The sequence below is a fragment of the Tinamus guttatus genome, unplaced genomic scaffold (genome assembly GCF_059628265.1).
Source record: "Tinamus guttatus ecotype Peru unplaced genomic scaffold, ASM5962826v1 Tinamus_guttatus_pri_ptg000416l, whole genome shotgun sequence".
NCBI lineage: Eukaryota > Metazoa > Chordata > Aves > Tinamiformes > Tinamidae > Tinamus > Tinamus guttatus.
In genome coordinates this window covers 276,286-294,465 of record NW_028288950.1, presented here as the reverse complement: position 1 = coordinate 294,465, position 18,180 = coordinate 276,286, and the positions used below count along the sequence as shown (strand labels likewise).

At 51.0% G+C, this 18,180-nt stretch overlaps 1 protein-coding gene across 2 annotated transcripts in view; it reads right to left on the bottom strand.

Annotated features, from left to right (window-relative positions):
* Nucleotides 1-18,180, bottom strand: part of PDLIM1 (PDZ and LIM domain 1) — a 34,865-nt gene continuing 16,685 nt past the window's right edge. The window contains exons 4-8 of one of the 2 annotated variants that reach the window (XM_088531404.1): nucleotides 8,007-8,068; nucleotides 6,271-6,561; nucleotides 3,543-3,697; nucleotides 1,734-1,851; nucleotides 108-301 (exon numbers count right to left, since the gene is read on the bottom strand). In XM_088531404.1, coding sequence (XP_088387530.1) covers nucleotides 115-301; nucleotides 1,734-1,851; nucleotides 3,543-3,697; nucleotides 6,271-6,561; nucleotides 8,007-8,068 — 813 coding nt within the window. In that variant the 3' untranslated portion in view covers nucleotides 108-114. Of the gene's footprint in view, nucleotides 302-1,733; nucleotides 1,852-3,542; nucleotides 3,698-6,270; nucleotides 6,562-8,006; nucleotides 8,069-8,300; nucleotides 8,498-18,180 lie in introns of both variants that reach the window. The other variant, XM_088531403.1, reaches the window with a different exon arrangement.

The window sequence follows — 18,180 nt, the reverse complement described above, 5'->3', positions numbered from 1 at the left end:
TGTGAACAGATGGAGCATTAATTGGGCAAGGAAATGCAAAGCCGTGCCTAGCATTCCTCGTTGCGAACAGGCTTTGGCAAGGGAGCAGGGCCGATGCTTTCCGTGGAGGAGCCATTACTTGGGGAAGACGGTGACCACCTCGTAGCCCTCCGGGGGGACGACCCGCTCGCGCGCGTGCTTCTCACAGTAGATCTGGTCTTCCACGAAGAAGTGTCCTTTGTGCTTGAGGCTGGTGCCACAGTCGCTGCACACGTAGCACTCAGGGTGGCGCTGCTTGTCGCGCAGCTTCACGAAGGGGCCCCTGGGGAGGCAGCGACACCGCTCAGCTCCCGCCGCCTCCAGCCCGGCCTCCCCACGCCCCGCTCAACCCAGAGCCCTGAGCTCCCGCCAGGCAGATACTGCTGCCCTGTTACAGCCACCCGCCCAGCGCAATGGCAGCCTCCTCCAGGAAGGGCTCTCTAGCAGTGGTCACCTTTATTCTACAGGGACTAGCTCCTGTGCTGGCAAATGGCCTTCCTGAGGCACCTGGAGTCAGCGGGGCAGGGTCACGTGGCAGCAATCAGCCTGCCCACGTGGGAGAGCACATCCAAAGCACCTGGAGTCCCAAATGGATCCAGAAATGAACGCCACCACCAAGAGAGGGCCTGCCTTTTGCCAGAGACATTAACACCAAGTATTTGCAGGTGAGGCAGCAACACCCCAGAGCCTGCTGTACTTTCGGGTGCTATTACTAACAGCTTTCACCAAAAGGGGATGAGCAAAACTGTGTAACTAACTTAACTACAGCCACCAGTTTGCCAGCAGCACAACTCTGTCCCAGCAGCCATCTCTGTTTTCACTAATTCATTAGTCTTTAGCGCTATTCACAGTCTCGCTCCCCAGCTCTATCCCTGTGGCAGAGCAGCCACAGCATTTGTGTTTGGCTCATGTTTCACAGGCTAAGCACTGCCTCTGTCCGTGAGGACACCACTGTGCCCTGGCAGTCAAGGCAGGCCGAGGCCGTGAACAGAGGTGCAACAGTCAAAGAGCTGCCCATGAGAAATCACTGGAGTCTCCCATGAAGCTCCAGGTGGGCTCCCAGCTCTCAAGCACCACTGGTAAAATCTGGGGGTAGCAGGGAAACAGGTACGAAGGAAAAAAAAAATGAGGGGAGAAAAAGTAATTTATAAGTAACTAAACAGAGATTAAAAACTATGCTTGGGTCCCATGTGCTTATGCTCCACACAAGCCCTGCTGTGCCAGATGCTGGGCTTAACCATGTGAGGAACCTAAAAATTCACTTTGCATATGGACACAGAGGAGACGTGGTCCTGCAGCAGGGCCGGGACAGAGGGCAGCTCTCCCAGCCCATGCTGCCTGCCCGGGCAAACCACTGCCCCACGGCCAGGAGGGCTGAGGCATGAAAGCCATCGAGCCCCGGGCCCTCCTGGCAAGGGTGTGTTTGTTTTTGGGTGCTGTAAAGAGATTTCAGGTGGCAGGTGAAGCTCTGCAGTCACAACCACCTCAGCATGTGCCTAATGGGGGTTTGCCCTGTTCTCCATTGCCGCGATGTGCAGAGGGGCCCCCAGATGTGCTGAGGGTACCCCGGCTCCTGCAGGGACTTGCAGAGTTAGCACTGGCAAGGCTGGCCGTGCCCTGAGCATGCAGAGACACGTGCACCCCTGCACAATGGGCAGCCCCATGTGGCCACGGAGAGCTCGGCCGCAGCCCTGGCCCGCGCCGGGGGTACTTACACGATGCCCGAGCCGCACTTCTCGCACATGGGCAGCTTCTGCGCGTTCCCGATGGATGCGGCCACCTTTGTCGTGGGGGCTTTGACGCTCCTGAACCCGGACGGTTTGCTCGGATCACCTGGGGGAAGGCGAGTGTTTCAGGGCATGTGGGCTGCATTGGCCCAAGCTCTCCTCACAAAGCTCAGCTAGGGAGGGAGGACTCCCTTTAACCCCCCACTTGCAGGCAGGGATTCATGCACAGAAAGGAGGCTGGGATGTAGGGGAAAGGATGGATATAGCTGCACATGGCCCTGGAAATCCAGCTGGCATCGGTCAGCACGACCAACACAGGCATCCTCCCAGTGCAACACAGCACAGGAGCGGGCCCAGGAAAGCGACATTTATCACCATGAACACTATCTGACTCAGCAGCACGGGGCATTTGAGCAGGGCGGATGGGGCCATGCACCGTGCCAGGCTGCACCATGCTGTGCTGTGCCGTGCTGTGCCATGCCAGGCTGCACCGGGTCAGGCTGCGCTGCAGGGAAAGCGCCCGCTCGCCGAGAGACATTCCTGGGGGGGCTGCGTAACCCGCCGGCCCTGCTCCACATCGATGGTTATCAGCTCACAGGGAACCGTGCCAGAGCCTAGTTTGGCCTGTGATCAGGCAGGCAAAGTTCGTGCCAGAGAATCCCAATAATGCTGCAAATCTTCAAAAGAAAGATAAAATATAGAGGCCTTTGCTGCTTATCTTCTTTAGAGCTGCTAAGCAGCGGGGAGGACTTCCTGAGGGTGCTTTCAGAGCATGAGCCATTCGGGCTAATCCCTTCCCCTCCACAGAAGCAGAGCCCCAGGGGGCAAGCAGCAAACATACAGCAGTTAAAAGGTGCTTTCAGACAGGTATTTTAACAGCAACTTAAGACTGCAAGATCCTGGTTTCTTTTGTGTTGTTTCCTTATTTCACTTATTTTTCTGCTTCCTCACAGATCACTTGGACTACGGTCCTTGGCTGATCTGTTCTCCTTTCTGGTGAATATCCTAGCACCAAGCTTTTGTTGGATGAAATTAAATGTCCCACTGCCAAGCTAGCAACACAAAGGACAAAGTCTCAACTGGTCTGGGGAAAAAAAAAAAGTTGTCATTCTTGGAATTCCTTTCCTATTTCTTCGCTTATTTCATTTTATTTAAAAGGAGAGAATGGAATATGACTTGGTCCTCACCTAAATTAAGGGAGTTCGACTATGAAGTCTATAGTCATGAACTGCAGAAGTCCAGATATTAGGTCAAAAAATGCCAAGCAGCATGAAATTTCAGATGTTAATAGCCTTCAACTGCTTGCCACAACCCAGGTGCATACTTTTACATTCAGCTGTAGAGGGGAATCCTTTTTCCTTGCATAGCAGGATGAAAAACCACAAGCTTTAGGAGTCACCAAAAGAGCACTTGCTATCTTGCGTTAACTCCCAAAAACTTGAATCTAAAATGGTCTTTATCAGCAAATACTAGCTGAAAGGAGCAAAGGATAGAAAGATTTATGCAATGCTTTTTAACTGCTTAACACTGAAGCATTGTAGAGGTTTATTTCTTCAACAGCCACCCGATTAATGAGCAATGCGCTCATGCAGTTTGAAACTAAACAAGGAGGGGAAAGTTTGGGTCAAGTTTGTAGGTTTTGCAGAAACCCCCTACACCTGCCACTTCAGACAAGCAACAGCTCAGAAAGCAGAGTAACGTTTTAGCTGCTGGTCTGAAACAGAGCCTGTGTTAGGGAGCCGGCACAGGCAAAAAAAAGTGCAGGGCAGACAGACATGGCGCACAGCAACCACTGACCTTTCTCTTCCGACTCTAAAATCTCTTGCAGCACCAGGAAGGAGGCAGATTGCCGGGGCGGCTCGTTCGCCTCTTGGTTCTCCTGGAGCATCTTGTAAACCTCAGACTCTCTGTCTATGGCGATACTGCTCGCAGGCTGGCTGTGCTGATCCAGGCTGAGGAAGGAGAAGGGCGCAACAGTTTTATTAACAATTCAAGCCAGGCCTGCTACCAAAATCACCAGAGTGCATCATACGAACATGCAAACACAGGCACGACGGGACGCCGTGAACCACGGAGGTGCTGGATGCGCTCGCGCGAGGCAGCCGCAGGCCGGGACGCGCATGCCGGGCTCTCTGCGCGCGCCGCCCTGAGCAGTCCCCACCAACGCCCCCGGCCAGGCTCCACAAGCCCTCCCTGCTTCACAGTTACCACGAGCTCCAGAAATTAAAACATTCTGTCCAGGAAATAACAGCTCTGTTAACAATAAAATTAAGAACTACAGTGCAGGGATGGAATCCCCCCCAGTACTGTGCCACATAGGCAAGTCCCTTGCAAGCCTGCCCTTCCTTAGCCTGCTACCTTAGACCTCCACAAACCTTAAACTAAGTAAACTTTATTTCTTGAGGACATTTGAATATCCCCAAGGAAAAGCTCTCCAGCAGATGGACACTGAGGTGTGACAGGACTTCGCCATGGGTAGGTGAGGAGCCTCTGTACCAAAGGATTTAAGAACAGGCTGGACAAGTAGCTGCTGGAAGCGGCTTAGAGCCAATCAACTGATGGTCAGGAGATGGACTAGAGGACACTGGAGGTCTCTCCCAGCCTGGAATTCTGCAGCTGGAATAAAATATGCCTGGAAAAATGAGACAACTGACAAGTCTCCTCTGACTGCTCAGTTACACGAAGGCAGCCTTCTCAGTGCAAATGGTCTCTTAGATTTCACCATTCCTGCACCCTGCAATGGCCTGAAACATACATAAACATCCTGAAGTTCAGACTAAAGCACAGAGGGAAATCACTTTCTTGAGGAGGCAACTGCATACTTTCCATGCCAATGTGCTATGGAGTCATCTGGGAGTTACTCTACAAAATAAACTTTCAGGAACCAGAGGTAAAGTGATCGCACATGTTATAAAATGCTATTCCTATTAAAAAAAAGAATCATATTTTTTTTCCATCTTTAGTTATTTTCACTGGAGTGCAGAGTACATTAGACTTGCAAGCAGCTGAACCTTGGAAGCATAAATTTTATTTACTAAAGCCTCTTACCCAAAATAAAACCAGGTCTTTGCTGTTGCACAGAAATACGTCCCAGATTATCTCAAATGAATCCATGTTACACATCGCTTTCTGTTTATGCAAACTGATATTCTTCCACCACTCTATTCCCCCATAAAAATATGGGGCTGAGAAGCCTGTCATTACATCTTGCATTGTAAGACTTATTCAATAACATGCATTCAAAATGCAAAGGCTAAATCATCCTAGAGAGAATGTGTCCACAAAGCCATCACGTTTCATCAATGCATTGTGCCAGTGGGCAGACACACAGATCAGCTCTTCCCGCTAGGCAGCGTACTGACATACTTGTACACGCAGGACAGTGCAGGCAGACTCTGTTCAGAACCAAAATCCTAGAATTTGTACCCAGAAGGGTGGAACATCCAAAGCTGGCAGGGCAGAGGGATACAAAAATAAATAAAATAAAATAAAATAAAATAAAATAAAATAAAATAAAATAAAATAAAATAAACCCACACAAAGCTCTCCACTGGGAAGGACATAGGCATGTGAATGTCGCCTGTATGTGATGAGTGTCTCCTTGATGGCTGATGCCAGAGGCTGCTGCTTCACAGGGATCAACCCTGCAGCAACACGGGCCCCTAGAGCCGACCATTTTCCAAGCGCAAGATTCCCGAGAAGCTTTTCAGGTAGCTCTTCCAACCATTTCAGAGGATTTCACTGCTCCCACCTTGGGCACCATGTAATGCTCCCCAAATACCACTGCCTTACTGAGCTTATTTGCTCACACACCGCAAACACAGCTCACGTCTTTCTTACTACTGTGACTTTACTGCATTGTGTTAACACATTTTGCAGCGTTGCCATGGATCTTTTAGGCACAGCTACAGCACTTCCAGCACGAGCTTCTGCTACAAAACCACAGCTGACGCCGGGGGTCTTTGGGGAGCGCCATCACACCCGGGCCACCCCAGAGCACCGGCCAGGTGCTCGGGGTATGCAGCGCTGCAGCCAGCACAGAGGACACCCAGAGCACCCGTGTGGCTCGGGAGTGAAATGTGTTCCTGGCATGTGTCCATGGCTGGCAAAACTGGAGCTGTGAGAACACACACAGCAGCACACGCCAGTCACGATTACATTTTTTTTTTCTAGTCCAGAGGAAACACCAGTTTTGGGGGATAAAATGCCCCTTTCCCCCCCACTCCAGCATATCTGTTCACTGCCAGCAGCTCCTCCAAGACGACTGCGAGGCACAGCTGATGCCTCTGCTGCGTGGGCACATAGGATGCAACAGACAACAGTGACTGAGACGATGTTTCGGTGATTCACTGGACACAGAGAGACACAAGGCGGAGAAAGTGGCCGTGACGAGCCATGCACTAACACGGGAAGATGTGAAACGCAAACGTCGCCCCGTGCCAGGCCCACGCTGTGTGCGGCGGGCACGGCGAGCCCCTCGTGGACGCGGACGAACAAGTGCAGCGAGGCAGCCACGGCCGGTTACCTGGGGAAATCGGGGCTCACGGAGGAGATCTGCCCCTGCAGCGAGTCCAGGATGTTTCTCTGTGAATAGAGCTGCACGGGCGAATTGAACTGCACGTGCAGCACCCTGAGCCCTGGCACCGCCAGCTCCACGGGGCTGCTGGGGCAGGCCTGGGCGGCACGCTTGAGCTCGTCGGGCCCCACGCGCAGGGCGCTGGGCACGGAGGAGGCACTGGGGCGCCGGGGCCCACTGGGCAGCGCCTGCAGTGGGGCATAGACCGAGGCGACGGGCGCCTGCAGCGGCGACAGGCTGCTAGGAGCGTTCACAAGGGCCGTTTGAGTCGTGTTTGTTTGGGTTTGGCATTGAGAGAGAAACGTAGAGGAGGGAGAAAGGAGAGAAGGAAGAGATTAATGGAGAGCAGCGATACAAGCACGTCCCGAACGGTGACGGCAGCCCCTGCTAGGGGCACGCGGCAGAGCGTGCTGCTTCACACCACAGGCCGCTGGCTAACGCTGTGGCTCCTGCCTCCCTCCGAGGTAGTGACCACAGCGCCGGCCCAAACCCCATCGCTCCGCAGCTGGGCAATGCTCAAAAGCAACAAAAAGGTGGATTTGCTGTGAACCAGCTACCTGAGCACAAGGCAGTGCCTCAGGCCCTCGCCCTTCACTGCAGGCCTTGCAGAAAGGCCGGGCTGGGGTGGGCCCAGGTCTCAGCAGCTGCGCACAGCCCAGCCCTGCGAGGCCAGGCACAAGGGAGACGGCTGCCGGCGTCTCCCTCTCCAGCCCAGCACCGGGCTAGAGGACGGGCCATGGGGCCGGCCTGCGCACGTGGCCGCCATGTGCAGGCCAGGACTGTGGAGGCACTGGGGAGGCTGCCTGGGACCCGAACCTACACATCCCTGCGTGGGCACTGGGGAGACCGGGACAGGCTGTAATGGCAAAGGGAGGCCCCAGGCTCTCACTGAAATCCCTTGGGTCAGCACAAAGCCAGATCTCGCTCATCCCCTGAGTGATCCCCCGCCAAGGTCCATGAGAGGCAACCTGGGTGAGGGACTCGCAGCTTCACAGCTCTGCCTACAAGGGTCCATGCTGCAGATTGGCCTTTGAGCGTGAGAAATCCTTTTCAGCCAGGAGCAAGTTTTCAGGCTTGTGTTAAACCACAACCTCAGCTTTTTGAGGTGCTGCAAAAGCAGAGCCTCAAGTTACTTCACCTTCCCTACGCACAAGCCAGGAATTTAGTTGAATACCACAAAAAGTATGGATTTTGCAGCATTTGTAGCAAAAGTGGACAAAATCTAAGTATTTTGGTGCTCTTACACAGAGACTTAGGGCAGTTGTTAAGCAACTTTACCAACACAGCCAGAAAGACTTCAGCAAGGTCCTGTCTCCTGACTTCTTGCAGCTTCAACTAAAAAGAGGAGCCCTGGACATTTGGCAAAAAGTAATGTCTCTGGCAAAGCTCAGAGGCTGTTGCAAAATCAGTAGTCCCTTTGCAGGTTGGGACCATTTCGATTTCACACACAAAAGTGCTCACATAGGAATTAGTGTTTCAGTTGTTTTCTAAGCTTCATCTAAAAAAGAAGTTTCAATAATAAAGACCTCCAAGCCTAGGCAGAGCTTGTGTAAGCATCACAGGCCACCAGGAACAGGGACACACATGCTTCCTGCACAAGGCGGCACCCTTCCTGCCCAGCATCACCCGCAAAGCCAAAACAAACTGCTAACTTTACAAAGGGCTCGTAACAAGCTAGCAGGCACCTGTGCACACCAGAGGGCTGGTTTGTCAAGCTGAACGCACGATGAAATTGCATTGGTCTCTGCTAAACAAAGAAAACAACAGCATTAATTTCAGTTCTGCATCTTGGAAAATGTCCCCTGCTCTTCTGAGCCCTGCCCTGGGAACCGCATCCAAGCTCATGCCGTCGCTCCTTCGCCTGTTCTGAAAGAGAGCGTTTCCAGGTTAGGGACTCGGGACCCTTGCAGCGAGCTCGGCCCCCGGGAGCCTTCCCTTGGGAAGCAGGACAGGGAGGCAGAGGCGAGGGAAATACTTACGGCTTGGCAGGCTCCGGAGCCCCAGACGATGACTTTGACTCCACGGCACTGTTGAAGGTCTGGATGTTTTCTGAGGAGTAGAGGCCTGCTGGGTTGTTGTACTGAGCAGTGATGACTTTGGGGGCAGAGCTGGAAGCCGTGGCAGCAGTGAAGGGCACCGCGCTCCGGTTGTGTGCGCTTCCTATGTGCCTTATTTCCTGCATGCAGAGGAGCAAAGGCAAAAATCAGAGGTGCTCAGGCATGCAGGTGGGATGTGACGGGCAGCCCCGGCATGTGCAGCCCTTGCAATGGTTGTGTTGGTGCAGGGCATCAGCTGGGGAGCACAGGACCCAGAGCCACGCCACAGCAGCAGAAGGGTGTCCTTCACACACTTGGGGGTCCCCATCCCCATCCTGCATCACTGCGCAGCTCACACCAGGCTGACATGGAAGAAGTTTCAGAGTTGATGTACTGGGCACAGGCGTGCTCAGAAATGCTGCCAGAGCTGTTAGCTCAAGCCACCACATGCCTGGGAGCGCCTGCAAGCCACAGGCCCTGCCTTTCCACATGCGCCACAGATTTTAAGCATTCCTTGCAATTCCTGAGATCAGGGTGGAATTCTATGGGACAGTGAAGATATGGTGCAAAAAGTGGAGCTCTGCTCAACACCTGAAACTTTGGTCTTGCTGAGATAAGAGCACCCAAAAAGAAGGGATTTATCGTTACTGATAATGCTCTGGAGTAGGTCTGCCCATTTGGCTAATGAGTGAACTACCCCATAGGACAGGGGTTTGCAGTCCTCTCTGACAAGCAAGGCAAGACTTTCTGGACAAGAAACTCCTCCAGCAAAGAGTTAGTTACTTGTTAGTAAGTTAGCACTGAGCTGAATACCTTGATAACCACGGAGACCTCTTCAGGGCCAGAATGATGTGTTCTAGGTCTGCTGTAATCCTGAGGTTTCCAGAGGTGGTGGGAGACACTTAGAACCAATAGTTATAATTTAATGAGAAATAAGATTTTAACAAGAAAGGGACTAAGTCCAAGTTAAACCAGACATGAGGTAAATTTCTTCTGACCAAAGGAAATGGTGAATGTATAAGCCTTGTCATCAGTTCAGCACACCGTGAACTCCAGTCGTGAGGCTGTGATTAAAATGTCTAGGGTTTATTTCTATATTTCTATTTCAAAGCAGGGAGAAAGCACATCGGGGCCTCGCTCAAGCAGGCAGGAGAGAGGACCAACATTCACAGAGATGTCTAAAATATCTGGGGCCAAAGGTTGGCACAAAATTGAGCCCTCCAAAGTGCAGCTAGCTGGGGAGATGAGGAAGGCTCCAGTACTGGCTGACTCCCAGCAGTGCAGGATGAAACACGGCCCACGCTGGCACGCTAGGCCCACACTTCCCAGCTCTAATCAGCACAACCGGTTCCTCCTCCCACTCCCAGAGCAACAGCAGGAGCCTTTGCTGCCCTTTGAACGTTTCATGGCATTTGTTTGATATAGCTATAGTTACAGAATAAACACTCACTGGAAATGCATATGACTAAATTCCCCTACAGATTTTTTTTTAATATCACTTTTACATCCCTACATTTCCTCAAGCAGCTGGTTAGTGCTCCCAAACGGACCCGCGTGAGTCACATCATTGCCTCATGAAGCTCAAGTGCTATTAGTGGCATCAAGGGTCCCTCAGAGAAGGGCAGAATAGGTCCAAGCACACTCGTGAGTTACAGGTCATTCAAAACCAGTGGGGCAGCCCAGGCGGGTCAGGTGTGGGGCAGCAGGATCCCTCCCGCACGGCTTTCTGGCCTCTGCCTACGGAAATCAGCCGTGCAACTTTCCCACACGCTAGCGGAAGGCAGACCCTGGTGTAATTAGCTAATCTCCCTTTGTTACAACCTCATTCATGGCACATAGCAGCACTCATAAAAACGGCCTTTCCCATGGTAGAAATAGTGTATGTTAGCAAAAAAAAAAAAAAAAAAAAAAGTCATTACCTCAGCCGGGAAATCACACCATGGGGAAAAGTATGAGTGATCTTATATCAGTATTAAATACATACATTAAATCACCATTCAGAGGCTGCATGTAGGAAATGTTCTCAGATATGCATATGAATAGTTGTTCTAATCAAAGACAGGCAAAATTTTAGGCTAAGGAAGCTTTATACTCTTAGCTCAGAGTTTAAAACATGTCACAGTCTGTGTTGCAGAAACATTTATGTACTAACCAAGGATTAGAGAAAGGGAAGTAATTTTTTTTCTGGCTTCCTAAGGAAGCGAAGTATCCCATATACATATGCCCCACCAAGGGCATGTTGTCACCCCAGCCAAGACTTTCTGATCCAGTCAGCCAACTCCAACTCAGTGTGATAGAGGGACAGAGTCCTCAAGGAAGGTTATATTCCTTCGTGTCATGAAAATAGCGAGTCAGATGGTGAAGGGACTGCAGGCACATTAACAGTGCTTTACCCCAAGAACTGCCAACGTGAACTCCAGTGCAGCACCCAGCAGGTGATACTCTAGCCCCACTTTCAGACAGTGGGGATGTTTTCTGCTGCACAAGACTGTACATGAAGCTTTCAAAGTGTTAGGACATCTGCAGTGGCTCTCACATGGATAAAGTCCACTGATCATAATGAAGCTTATAATAGCTTAAACTGGTGCTGAAGGTGGTTTCTGAAGATTAAGTTGAAAAAAGCTGCCTTAAGAACATGGCAGAATTTATAAAAGCTAAGTGTCCTACAGACAAGTATCACAGGAGCAATAACATTATAAAGCTCATTTGGACAACCCAAATTTGACAGCATTTTCCTTCATGCTGTGCTGCTCTTTCTGCTTGAGCTGCAGGGTGAATTTGTGAAGGAAAAAAACGCTTTCATGTAGCAAATGCAAGATCAATGCTGTCAAATCTACGCTGTCAAGTGCCTTTATCCAGGGCTTGGTCAGCACTGCCAGCGGTGCAGTCTTCACATTGTGCCCTGGCCTTTTGAAAGCCCAGCTCCTGGTACCACATGTTACATACAAGCGTCAGATGAAGGACATGCTCTTATCCAGGCGGAGCTTGGGCTGCTCTTTCTTAGGAGCACACAGAGGAACGGGACTGGTATGAGTTCCCACCTAGTTGTCCTTGCAGACCCAGGCACATTCGCAATGGTAATCAGATTAATTTTTGAAAGATGCCCCCCTCAGAAGCTTGCTTCCAAACTAAGAACTGCCACTTACGAAGTTAGTACCAAAAGAGCTGTTCATTGCTGCTTGATGTTACCTTTTCTCCACAGAGAAGCCCTAAGTGTCTGTGTAGCACAAGTTCATGAGCTTCAAAATCTTTCAGGGGATATTGCAAATGCTCCCATTCCAGGAGGGAAAAAAAAAAAAAACAGTCCTAAGGATGAAATGAATGTTTAGATTGTGGCCTTCATGCTCCCACCTTTTATTGCCTCTCCTTAGGTACAAGAGCCGTGTTGCTCACAGCAAAATGTGTCCTTGCCTTGCCCCCAGCAAAGCACATTGGGGAGAAAAGCGCTGCCCGGGCGCAGGCCATAGCAGTCCTTTCCAGTATCAAACTGTGATGTGCGGCGCCACGTCACGGACTGCTTCCTTCCTCCAGCCTGCGTAGGTGCAGCTGGGCGGCTGGGCCAACCCTTCCCGGCGGGAGCCGCCAGCCACGGTGCTGGCTGCAGGGTGACAGCGGAAGAGCTGCCAGGCTCAGGCAGGAAGGGGATCGACGTTTCCTTCCCTGCTGGCTGGCGGCGGCGGCGCGGGAAATTACACGGGAAAATGACATCTGCTTCCTCACGTCACTCCCACGCGGCGGCCCTGCTTGGGGGAAACCAAAGCCCTGTTGGCCTGGTGAAATCCCCGGGCTGCGCCAAACACGGCCCCCGCACCGCGGGCCGACCGCCTGGCGCAGGGCTGGGCCAGCTGCTTCCCAATGAGGCTCCCGTTCCCTTCCGGCACCTACTGGAGACAGAGGCGTCCGCCACTGCCTGCCCCATCGTCCTCGTGCGGAACCTGGCTGCCCTGGGCACCCTGGGCTCAGCGCCCTTCAGGGTGACAGCACTCGTGGGTCTTGGCCCTATCACCACTCACGTTGGTTGTACCCAGCAGCTCGCAGCAGCATTGGCCTCAGCAGCATGAGCTGCAGGAAAAATCTGGTGGGTTTTGTATTCACTAAATAAAAGAAAACCAGACTCACAGGCTTGGAGCCTCCCTTCCTTGAAGCAGCGTTTTCCTCCCCTGCCAACCACGCTTGGAGGGAGCCAACGCAATCTGCAGGCTGGAAGCTACTTGTTGCAAACCCGTTGCTTCACTGTTTTGTCACAGCCCTAGCCTGAGGGAGGCCTGTCCCGCAGCTCCTGCGCAGCTCATCTACCACCCCTTCCAGGAGACATCTGGTTGGTAGGACCTGTGGGATGCAGCTGTGAGATGATGCTCACTGCAAAGAGTTGCTCTTCCTCAACTCTACAAAATTGCCCTAGGCATAATAGTGCCATGTGGTGCATCTCGAAACCACCAAAAACTTGCTTCAGATGATCGCTTGTAGATTTAGACACTTGCATCTTAGTTACTTCTTAAAGCTCCAGCTCCTAGAGACAGAGGAGCATGAGAGACTGCCACAGAATCACAGAATGGTTAAGGCTGGAAGGGACCTCTAGAGATCATCCAGTCCAACCCCCCTGCTCCTGCAGGGACACCTAGAGCACATGGCACAGGGTGGCATCCAGGCAGGTTTTGAAGATCTCCACAGAAGGAGACTCCACAAGGGAGTGGAGTCACCTTTCCTTAGAAAAAAAAAGAAAAAGAAAATTGCTGTAAAGAAAACTTAAAAAAGCCACAGAGCTCGCAGGCTTCAGAGCCAGCCGAGCCCGCAGGCAAAACCCGCTCTCCCAGAAGGTCTCGGCGGTGCGGGAGCTTTCTCAGCACGGGTCAGAGTCCGGGCGATCCTGGAGCGCGCACCTCGGCAGCCCCGCCAGGAGGAAACGCGATTGAACACGGCTCCCTGCAAATGTTTACTCAGCTCTAAGAAAACGGGCGGGCGCCCAAGCCTCGGCGAGCCGCAGCGTGCCGCTCCTGCGGCGGGAAGGCCGGGCAGCGCCGGGGCCCGGGCAGGCGGCTCGCGCCAGGCGCCCGGCAGCCGCTCCAACAGCAACATTTCTGTGGCCGACTTTGTGCTCCACGGGTCTGTGCTCCAGCAGCTGCGATCACAAACACTGCAAGTGCCTTTAGTTTCACCTCTTGCACTGGTATTGCTTGGGAGCTTTGAGCTATAGGAGAAATCCCAGGCAATGCTTTGAAATCCGTTAGAAGTGAGGTGGCTTTGGGGTTTTGCTCTTGGGCGGAGGCGCCTGGAGGCTGCCCTCCCTCATCTGCTCCTCATGAGCATCCCACGTCTGGGCCCTCACGGCCCTGCAGCCAAAAACGGGGGCAAAACCGCTCGCACGTCTGAAACTCAACAGTGCTACTTCATATACCTCTTGCTTCATACATTGCCCATGCATGCCTGGCCTTATCAGAGGCTAGGCCAGGATCACACCCAGTTTCTATAGCCCCGGCCTCCTCGGTATCCAGGGAGATAAAATACACAAGACGGAAACAATTACCTCAGTCTTCAAGGATGGGGCCGACAACCTCACAAGAAGTCTTGGGAAGAGAAAAGTAGCTGTCTACTTCTGTCATCCCACAAATGCTGTGATTCACCTCCAAGCCTCCTCCGGCTGTGTGCCTGGAGTTATTTCTCATTAAAAAAAAAAAAACTAAACAATCCATTCTCAAATCTGAAAGCTGATATCCTTTGTGGTTAGAAAAAGCTGACTTGTTCATCTGAGACAGTGATTTTTCACTGATGTTGTTGTGGAGGCTGTGCCACACTCCAAACAGTGTCACCTAAGTGCCTTGCAGGGCCTGGATCTTAATGCCCGGCCCAAGGCTAGCAGAGGGCACGTGGCAGACTGCCAAAGTCATGCCAAGATCTGGCCAGTGTCATAAGCACTAAAATTGTCTTAATCACTGAAATAATTTGCTCTTTCCTGCTGTGACTATTTTCTTGAGGAAAGCTAAGCAGAAGGGGCAGTCAGAGATGCTATTTTCATAGGAGTTCTCCATGGGAAAACGACATGGAGTGATCACCTCAATGGGCCGGGTGCGAAGTGCAAGTGAAGTCATTGAGAAAACATCCAGCGACGTCTCCGTCACTTCCTTCCTGCAGCGTTGCCATGCTCACGCCACAACAAAGCCTGCGGAGCCGCCGCGGCCGGCGGGCTGCCGCACCTTCCATCGCGTGCGGCTTCACCATCACCCGTGCTGCCGTTCAGACGGATTTAGAGGGATAGTGCTAACCATAATGAAATAATACCCAACCTAGAGCTATTCCCTTTCCAAAGGTCAGCTGGACAATGAAGCCAGTCTTGGGACTCGGGACTTGGTGGGACGCCTGGGAGGCTGTGGACTGCCCTTTCCTCAGAGGCACTTAAAATATCCTGACCTCACATTCCAAACCAGGGAAAATGCTCCTACAGAAGGACGCAACATTGCACCGAGGATCAGCTGCCAAAAGGATTAGAGAAGTCAACAAAAATGCTAGTGGGGCTAAAAAGGGGTTAGGCAGTTTAGGCAGTGATCTTAAATTATTTGTCTTTTTAGTCATATAGCTCCACACCCGCTGAAAATTGATTTCTTTTTTCAAGATCTTTTGCAAAGACTTCAGTTATCTAACTTAAAAATAAAGTGGAGACAAGAAGAGAGAATGGACATAATGCTGACAAAAATTTCATATAGGGTATTGAAGGCGAGGGAAAAACATTAAACCGTGTCTAATTTCAAGAAAGGGGAAAAAATATTTGGGTAATTGCAATCTGATCTCCACAACCAAAGCTTTAGAGCATTTTTGCCTTGCACCTGTAGTAAGATTATTCAAATGTATAAATACATATTTCTGCATTCATAGAGATGTGCTCAAGAACAATGAGAATCATCTTTGGCAGACCCTGGATCAGGCCAAAAGGAACTACAGGACTCAGTGTGTCCTGCTTGCTTGGTAAGTGAATTAATAAGTGTTTGGCATAAGAATGTGGCCAAGAAAACCAAATGTGTTGCTTTCACTGGCAAATGAGTTAGAAAAACCTGAACAGTTCACACAGTACTGCCTTTGCCTTCGAAGACTCAGCTCTGCTCCCAACTTTCACCAGCTCTGCTGGAAAATGAGATCAGCATTGTAGTGCAAAAATTCCTAGCAGTTTGCCATGCCGGTGTAGTCAGCATGTTTTGCTGTGATGCTGCCCTGGTTATTTGCAGCAAGCCTGAGTGAAGCCTCTGGTAACAGTCCAGAGGCACAGCCCAGATGAACGCAGCGCCGTGGCCCTGGCAGGAACCAGCTCGCTCCGCTGACATCGCGTTTAGAGCAGAACGACTCCGCCACAAACTGTTACTTGCTGCAGTCAGCTACTGAAAAAGGAAACGGGTGTGTATTTAAAAAAGCTTTTAAAACCTGGTGTTGGTCATGAAACTTTTCCTTGGCACACTGGACTAGGATGTTCAGGCACTGGTAAGCAGGAAGGGCAAAAGGGAGTTGCGGTTTGGAGACACGAGGCAGACATCTTCCCTCAGCCTGCCAACTCCCCGTGGGAGCACACGGCGGGACACAGGCATCTGGAAGAAAGTCCCATGCCCTGAACAACAGCAAGCACCATTCACCCAGTTCCCTCGGTCACGTAGGCTACGCAAAGGACACAGCTGGCTGCTTTTTCAACTCAAGAGAGAAAAGGAAAGGCAAAACTTCCAGTGAAGACCACAGCAACGGAACCTAACTCTTCCTTTTACACCAGGAAATACAACCTCGCCAGTATCAGCAACTTTTAGGTTTCAGTGGTTAATTTTCAGAGCTCAAAGCGAGACTAAGCCAGGGTCACTGCTTGCCGAGGCACAGGGTTTGTCACAGGAACCTCTCTGCAGTCAGATCCTCACCCAGTCCTGCTGCCGAAGTCATCTGAGCTGCTTGCACCAACAAACCTGGTTGTGCCACACTTAACCACTGAGGTCCGCTCACGTACTGCTGGGGTCCCTCTATTATGGACAAAACTAAAGCTAGGATTAAGACTAAGGGTAGGGTTTAGGAGAGGATGTGCTCCACAGCCAGAATTATTGCCAAATCCTGCAAGGTCTGCCCTTCCCGATGCTCTTTTTGCAGGCCTACGCTTGGGGTTTAGAAAGCAGGACATGACCTATGACTAAAACTAATATTAAGATTAGTTCCTCAGCACCCATGTTTCTTACTGCATTGCAGGGCTGGTCTCAGCAGATTGGTTGCCTAGGTTTAGTTTTTGGACCACTGCAAATAGCTGTCTCTAGACTTGCCCAAAGGGAGACATTAAGAGATCTCTATAGCCAGTTCCTCCTGATTCTCCCAGTGTTGCTCCAAGGACCACTCAGGAGGATCAGGGCTGTGATAACGTGACACACACTCTCAAAACCAGTGCGGGGTTTCTCTTTGATATCTACAGGACAAATTTCCTGCTTCAGGGACAGGCAATAGGTCCTACGGTTGGACATGTCTGCCTTTTTACCTTGCAGTGCTACTAGCTTGCACTGCAGAAACAAACATGTCCCCTCCTCTATATGCAGAGAATTCAGGGCATTACAACACAGACTTCAGAAGAAACACACTCCTGGATCTATTCAGAAATCATTTCTAAAATATTTAAGCCATTTGCTGAGCAGTGAAGCCACATGCTAAAGTTGCTGCACAGACAGATTTAACTGCCAACATCAGCTTCTACAAAGGCCCTGTTTCACTCAGAGACAAAGTGCTAACAGGGGACAGGGTTGTCTTTGCCTTTAGGACAGTACTAGATGAGGTTGTATTCAGAGGTTCAGCACTTCCCTGCTCCTTCAGCAAGGGATGGCTGCCAAGGCTCAAGGTTTCCAGGAGAACTTCTAGGCTTGGGCAGCAAACAACAAACCAGATCCCAGCTCCAGCCATGCCACAGGCTGGCATCACTGCACACCCCCAGCCCAGAAGATGGCTCAGTCTTGCTCTGTGCTTTGGCCATGCTACAAGACACCTGGAGAAGGCAGCGCTGTGCTCCAGTGCCAAGCAACACACAGCAGTGTGTCCAGCACGAGGGGCAGATCCCCAGCCAGGGCCTCGGCGAGGCTTTGCTGCACACATGTTGCCTCAGATTCAGGTCCTTTCCAGCCTAGACAGACATATTAGCCCTTAATTGGTTGCAAAGTCAATCTATTTTTATCTCTACTCATTTTGCTAGAAAGACTCACAGGGGAGATGTGGTAGGGCTAGAATCCAAGTCACTACTCCAGTAAAAATCCAGAGTAATACCATTGATTTTAGTGTATTTATTATAGATTTCTGCATCATAATCCTCTAAACTTAGCCCAGGTAATGCCCTCGTACGGGTCACAGTTATTACTACATTTACTTGAGTTATTACTACATTTACTAGACAGAGGCAGCAGACCAGTGAAGCAAGGTCACTAACAGGTTACAAAACTAATCTCCTAGACAGAGGCTATAAGATCTGCCAGACAGATAAAGGCTATAAAAGGCTGAAATGTTTCTCTTCCCCTTTCTCCTGGGCTAGACTGCTAGCAAGAACCTTAATATTCATAAGAAAAAAAATCCCCAAGACAAAACAAGAAAAAAAATCAAACAGAAAACACGGTAAGAGTAAATTGTTTTCCTCCTCTTTCAAGACCTTTCTGATCTACGTAAATCACCAGGCTTAGCAATGGTAGTGGCAATTTATTGTTTGCATTAAGCCACCCCTAGAGAGTGCCCTCTGCGCCCCTCCAGGTAGGGCTGTGTGTGCATGCACCACCAGGAGCCCTTCACCTCACATCCAAACCAGCTTACCCTTGGCAAGGCGCTCAGCTTAGCTCTCCACGGC